The following is a 7,609-nucleotide window of genomic DNA, read 5'->3' on the forward strand; positions in this document are numbered from 1 at the left end:
ATTCTGATAACCTGGTTGGAGAAACAGATTCTACAGAAATGCTTCATTTGTGACATAAATTACGTCATTCTGTAAATGCCATGCAAACAGTGGCGGGCCAGGACTGCAAATGGAGCTTTACTGGCTTTTAAGCCTCTTTGAAGTATAATGCTAACTGTATAGATGTTTTTCTGCAGTCCACATCCTTCAATTAGGACTAAAATCAGAATTAAAATTCCAAAAGTCTATGTTTTGCGTTTTCTGATAAAGCGAAACTGACTGTGTATATTTATGGCCTGGCTGAATCCTTATGTAACACATTTTGCTGTAGATAAATCAGATTTAGATCTGATAGATTTGGCCCTGAAAGACTAATTTCACACTGGCTTGGAATATAGTTAGCAACAGTGAATTTCATGTTGCTTCCCATCAACTTCAGGTGCAATCAGAAGACTTCCAGCGGACAGCACAGAGAAGGACTGTCTCAAAAGCATCACCTGCAGGTGTTTACCACAGGTTACATGCTTCCTTTTGTACCACGCAGAATGCAACTCACTCCTGGCAAGACTGTAATATTGAGGCATACAATCTTTCAGTAGACACTGAAAGAGCTTAGCACCTTCTCAAACTGCTCCTAACCCATGCAGTTTGACATTTAAAAGCGCAGCCTCAAGATGTGACATTTACTATGTAAATTGTTTTCATATTCCCCCCTCCTCTTTAATTTTATAATGACTAGAAAATAAATTTAAATTCTTGGTCAGACCTTCATTGACTTTTACAGGATGTTATATATATGTAGATGTTCATTACAAACGGAATGCAGAAACAGCATCTACAATTAGTTAAAAAATAAAAATCAGTGTAGGATGCATGTCTCAAAGACCTCTAGTTAAAACCACGTTTTTCAACAGACATCACCATCTTCCCCCTTTTACCCACAACTGAACAAAAACTGCATTTTGATCTCTGTAGGATTTTGCTTGTTTTTCTTCAAATTTATTAGCTTCTGTAACCATATAGTCCATTTTATTTTTAAATCAGAAACAGTAAGAGAACACTGTAGGTTGGTATAGTCATTTTACAATGAGCATATCAGCTACAACACCTTTACCTAATGTTGTCCGAAAACCAAAACAGGACCAGAACAGCCTTTATTTGTTGGTTGTTTTTTGACAAAACCTGCTTATTGAGATATCACCTATCCTGTAAGGAAGAAAATACTTGAAAAATAAAAAAGTTAAAATCTAGTTAAAAGCTTTACCTGTCTGGGCGCAATCTCATAAAACTTTAATATGAGCACTTCACTTCACAAAATGAAAAACTATTTACAACATTTTGCTTGCAGTTTGGTCACATTATCTACACACATTTGCAGAAGATCTTAGGCAAAATAGGTATGTATCTTCTTCTGACATAGGCTATCAGACTGATTGCACATTTTCCTTTTACATAATGGCTCTCCTATAGTGCACTGAAGTCAGTGATCACTGTCTAATTACATTCTCATTTTAATTTATGGCTCAAAAATAAAATCAATACCACTTCAAATCCAATTATCTGAGCGGCTGAATTACATATAGCGTGAAACATGTGGATTCTACTTTTTTGGACCTGATTTTCAAAAGAAAAATTCACCTCACTAGCACAATTAACAAATTGTGCAAAGAAATAAAGGACCTATGCATCCAATTCATTTGAAAATCAAGGCATCTTGTCAAATTCTGTCAACTGATTTCCCTCTAGTTACAGCTCATTTGAAAAATGTTCATTTCCCTATGGCACTATAATGAACTTTTCAGCACGCTATTACAGAATTACAGTATCTGTTACATATATACTATATTTTGGCCAATAATGTAATTTCCATGTTGCACAATATCATTGCCTTCACAAGCAGAGTTGCTACATACATTCACAGTTTCAATAGATTGTAATTAGCTTCTCCAGTTGTGCTTTAAAAATTCTGAATATTTCCCAACAGTAAGTGCAAAGCAAATGTCCTATGCAGCTACAATTGGTCACAGAGTTATAAACTCCATAATTACGAGAAGAGCATTCTCTCATTCTCCATTTTCATCACCTGCTTTTTCAGGTATGACCTCCAGACTTCGACGGGGCTTTGAGATTTCTGCATTTTCAGTACCTGGTTTATTGAGTCTACATGAAAGAGTGGCATAATGGATTTGTTTCAGATTCTCCACTGCTTCATTTTTAGCGTATTTGAGAAGATCAGCTTGTCCCTATAAGAAAAAAAATGCAATCAGAATACACAATTGATAACAGGATTCTTTCCCCCCCCCCACCCCCCCCTTCTGTTTGTTTCAGATTAATGGTACAGTTGCTCTGCTCAAAAAAAGCAAAAAAGCCTCCAAGCCTCCCCCAAAAAAACCAAAACAAAACTCAAAATTGGATTATTTGATGTTAGTAAGAACCAAGCTCTTTGCTTTCTCTGGAGCCAACTGGTTGCATAAACAAAGGGATAGGGATCATTTCTACCTAACAGCTTCCAGGAAAGTAATCTGTGCTGTATTTTTAATCCATGGGGACGATAAATGTTTCCGCATAGAGAAAATTGTGAAGGCTGATTTTAATACTTCAGGGAGTCATTAAACCGTTTTGGTTTTTTAGTTCTTGGAGATCTCTTTTTTTTTTTTCCCTAGCAATGCGATTCATTCAATAGTAGCATGGTAAAGAATCAACGTTTGTCAAAGCATTGAAAATGAAAACATGAAAATACAGGTTGGCAAGCAACATATAAAAAGGACAGTGATGACAAAGACCTCACAGGGTTGCTTGCAGTTCAGCGCTATCGCTATCCCTCTTTACTTGCACTCTTACTCTTCATAGTAATTAAGTAAAGCTGTAAGAGAAACTGTTCCAGACTAAGGTGATTTGGCTTCTTCCCGCAGTATTAGCTACTCCCTCTCTTTGCATTGATGAAAGCCCTCTAACAGCAACAGCTCTCATCAGCAGACTACGGACTGCCTTTCCTGCAGCCATTACCTGCCTGCCCTGCCCACACGCAGGGAATGAGGAAGGTTGGAGTGCGTGGTGAGGACGTCTGTCTTTCTGGGGCACACAGAAAAGTTCACAAAAGCATGCAGAAAGTCTGCAAGGGCCAAAGTGATTGTGCTGTGTCTGCACTCCCCAAGGAGACCTGTCCCACAGCTTACAGAAAACCAAATGATGCTTCAAAAATACTAGATCTTAAGACAGGGTCATTTCCAACTGAAAGGGAGAAAAACACACACAAACAAACAAAAAAACCCCAGGTACTGTAGTTCCTTGAGACTGTCAGTTCCTATAATGTCTTAATAAGGTATGAACACTGACTGCAACTTTTCCTGTAACTGGGGTACTTGTGTCTGTCCTGGGTAAATTCTGGCTCCTGACAGACACTTCTCTTCAAGAGATGCTCATGTCTCTTCTAGAGACATAACAGACGTGTCACCTCTTCTCCTCTGCCAAATAAGGTTGAAATCCAACTTTACTTTTTGATTTAAAAAGTAAAGGAGGAGCGGTAAAACAGCAGTCATACAAAAACATGGTGTGATACTTCAGCCTCAGTTCTTTAGCAACTCAGAACATAAATACTGTCCTACGAAGTAAGCAGAATTACACATTTGAGGCACACAAATTGAAAACAAATACTGCTTTCTTCAAATAAATGATATCCGCCCCCCCCGCCCCGGCCCCCTTATCCAAGACTATAATAGCCAAAGTGGTTTTTTCTGATTACCAGACAGGAAAAAATATAGAAGTTCACCAATCACAGCACAAGCTTCAGTAATATTTTCTTCTAAAGAAAATCAGGGCTACTTTTTTTTTTTAAATCACATACTTTTTTCCAAACAGACAAACAACTAAAAGCTAATTTAAAACACTCCAGTAGACTAAATGAGTCATATCTGGAGTGCATCTGTTTCTAGCCCAAGTTCCATTCTACATGGATTACTATAGCTCTGGAACTTTAATCAAGTTGTTTATTATAGGCAGAGCTGCTAGCAACAGTCTATTAATAAGGTTACCCACAACTTCTCATTTAAAAAAACCTGCTTTCAGTTGCTTATATGCTTGCCAAACTTTAACTACTTAAGCTGATACTTTCTATGCAGGATTTTTGCCATTGGCAGATTTTATTATTACTGTTTAATATTATTCTTTAACCTCATCCATATGGTTCATTCAGTTCTGAGAATAAAGACAGGAAAATGCTGTCAGAACTTTTTTAACAATCTTCCATTCTTCCCTCCCCACTCCCACTTGGGGTAGGGACTTGTAATTCAAATGACTTCAGGGACTCAGAGTAGTGGATCCAAGCTACGAGCTTTTAATAAACAAAAATCAGATTTTGAATGTGGTTAGTACAATCACTCAGGATTTCACTCTCAAACATTCTTCATCTCTTGACAGCTCCAGCAATGTGGCAAGACAATGCATATTCCATTCCCACACAATAATGAATATGCGTTAGAAGAAAAAGTTGGGTTTTTCCTGTATGGTTTCTCCAAGTTGTCTTACCACCAACATTTGCTTGCCAACGCAGGCAATCCAAAAGCCAGACTGGAAGAAGGGAAGGAAGAGCCTGGGACAGGGACCCTGGCGAGAGGCAGATGGAGAAAAGGAGGGGGCAAGAGCGATCTCTGGAAGTGACCTGGCAAGAAGTCTAGGACTACAGAAAGGGAAGTTGGAGTGCACAATACAAAGCAGACACTAGATCTTACAGAAAGATGAGATTGTGAAATAACGAAAAACAAACACAGTGCGACAACACTGAATTTGGATCAGACGAGTGAGCAGAGAAAGGGAAAGATTGAGGCAACATTTGGGATTGGATACAGAAAAAAAACAGATTGACAAAATCCACCATGTTGAAAGAAGTCTGAAAATAACAGATAAGGAGAAGGACTAACAACTCAAAAGAGTGAGAGCGCTTGGTAATGAGACTAAAAGCTGGTGACAGAGAAAAACAAACCTCAGGAGGAATAACCCCATGCACCTGTATACAGGCTGGGGGTTGACCTGCTGGAGAGCAGACCTGGGAGTCCTGGTGGACAAGAAGTTGCCTATGAGCCAGCAATGTGACTTCGTGGCCAACAAGGCCAATGGCACCTTGGGGTGCGTCAGGAAGAGTGTGGCTAGCACGTCGAGGGAGGTTATCCTCCCCCTCTACTCTGCCCTGGTGAGGCCACATCTGGAGTACTGGTCCAGTTCTGGGCTCCCCAGTTCAAAAAAAGACAAGGAACTACTGGAGAGAGTCCAGTGGAGGGCAACAAAGATGATGAGGGGACTGGAGCATCTCCCTTATGAGGAAAGGCTGAGGTAGCTGGGTCTGTTCAGCCTGGAAAAGAAAAGCCTGAGGGGATCTCATCAATGCTTATAAATACCTTAAGGGCAGGTGTCAAGAGGATGGGGTCAGACTCTGTTTAGTGGTGCCCAGTGACAGGTTAAGGGGCAATGGGCACAAACTGAAACTCAGGAAGTTCCATCTGAATATAAGGAAGAACATCTCTACTTTGAGGGTGGCAGAGCACTGTCACAGGCTGCCCAGAGAAGCTGTGGAGTCGCCTTCTCTGGAGATACTCAAAACCCATCTGGATGCAAACCTGTGCAACCTGCTCTGGGTGACCCTGCTTTGGCAAGGGGTTGGACTAGGTCATCTCCAGAGGCTCCTTCCAACCCTGATCATTCTGTGATTTAAAAGTTAATAGCACAGCCAGTTGACTACAAGCTGGAACATGGGAATCTCTCAGATCTGCGGACTACTCGAAGGTCTTTTACCTTCTTACCAGCCCCAAATGGCTCTAGGCTACTTGCTGTGATAAAATGCATATTGTAAAGCCAACAGATGAAACCTATCAATGGCTCAAACCTTAGTCAAGCAGATTTATCGTAAGGAAGTACAAAAAAACCCCCACATTCAAAAGAAACAATGCTGGTTTGTGGGGACAACTCAATGCTGGAATCTGGAGCAGTTGCAGAACGAAACCCATATGTTTCTCACTATATGGTAGGGCTGCCTTTGTCAGCCTTTCACCTCAGGTAAGTCAAAATGTAAATGAATTTAGTTCTTAGTGTTGTCTGGCAAACAAACCACAAAACTCTAGTTTACTCCCAGGACTGTGTTTAATAGGCAGTTTGTGATAATTCCCAACTGGGAACAGGACCGATACAGGTCTTGCACATCACAGGCGCAGAGCACTGCAAGAGCACTGTCCTTCACAGCAGCAGACGGCAATCGCTGCTCCCTTTCCTTCACTGTGGTTAAAATTCACTAACAGAACTGAGCACTGTGCAACTTTAATACCTATTTCACATATTGATCTTTGCAAGCTTCAGAAAAAGAATCAAGCACTGAGCTGTTTTGTAGGCAGACATGAAAAAGACCTTAAAGAATATCAAAGAACAAAACCGATATTCATTCGTAAGCTTTTAATAAACAACAACGATAAAGGCTGTGAACGAACGTGGAAGCCCAATTCAACATCCTTCATACTCCTCTGTCTCAACATGCCTGCATCAACTACTCTGTTTTGTTTGTTTGTTTTAAATCAACATCAAAAATCTTCTGTTTGTTTCAAAGCTTTTGGCTAAAAAAGAAGTGGGTTTATGTCATAACTCCTGAAAGGTAATTAAAATCAAAACCAAAATGGTTCCTATCAGTTCTCATACTTATGAAAGGAGGTATCATTTCAGAGTCAATCGGATATAGCATCAACTAGAATGTCTTAGCACAGCTAACTTTATAAACTGGTATGTGTTCACTCATGACTTTTGATTGACAGGTTCTTCACTGACTGTGTGAACATGAAAGTGAAACCGTAGAGATGACATTTGAAATAACTGCATGAGCACCCTTTCCCCCTAAAAACCCCAAGAAACGGCATCAGTAATGACTGGGTTTTAGCTCAGTTTCTGGGACCCAAAGCTCGTATCAGGAAAAGTAAGAAGCCAGTATCCCCTTCTCAAGGCGTTTCTCTGAGCAGTGGTTGCTTTGTACAACGGGACATACTGCAGTGCTCCATGTCTAGCTGATGTGCCCTGAGTGCATTTACAGAATGAGGACATAAAGGACTTAACTTCCTAACTTCTAAATACAGGTTTAATTAGGAGCCAAACTCCCATCAGTCCAGCAACATCAAGATAGTAGTAGTTTTAGACATTTAAACTGAACTAGATGTGGGAGGTTTTCTGAGTAGCTACACGGCTAGGAAGTAGCTATCAGAGGCTTTACAAATTCCCCATGGTGACAACAGTGCTGCCTGAATCCACTTGTAGATTTGGTCCATAAAATTCAGATGATTTAAAAAAAAAAAAAAAGTGAGAAGTTGCACCCCTGAAAGGGCCTTGAATATTCCATTTATAAATACATTCATAAAACTAATGTAGGTGCAGAACCAATGTCATTACAGAGATAACAGATGCCATGAACTGCATGCCTTGGGATTTCTTTCAAGAGAAAGTACTTCATGTTGTCTAATGTGACATGTCTAAGAACTCATTGCCAACAAGAAGCATCTAACAAATGCTCGAGTTGGGAGTCCCACCCTCCTTCTGAGTACTTCCGTTGAACTCTCCTATGTTTTTAGAACACCTTTTTGTTGCAAAGATTGATTTAAAGATGCTG

General features: G+C 40.0%; 1 protein-coding gene across 1 annotated transcript in view; it reads right to left on the bottom strand.

Annotated features, from left to right (window-relative positions):
* Positions 1 to 956: 956 nt before the first annotated feature.
* Positions 957 to 7,609, bottom strand: part of PLCL2 (phospholipase C-like 2) — a 44,931-nt gene continuing 38,278 nt past the window's right edge. Inside the window, exon 5 of the mRNA XM_009705130.1 lies at positions 957 to 2,222. Coding sequence (XP_009703432.1) covers positions 2,043 to 2,222 — 180 coding nt within the window. The 3' untranslated portion in view covers positions 957 to 2,042. The remainder of the gene's footprint in view (positions 2,223 to 7,609) is intronic.

This window comes from Cariama cristata, unplaced genomic scaffold, assembly GCF_000690535.1.
Source record: "Cariama cristata isolate BGI_N322 unplaced genomic scaffold, ASM69053v1 scaffold6518, whole genome shotgun sequence".
Lineage (NCBI taxonomy): Eukaryota > Metazoa > Chordata > Aves > Cariamiformes > Cariamidae > Cariama > Cariama cristata.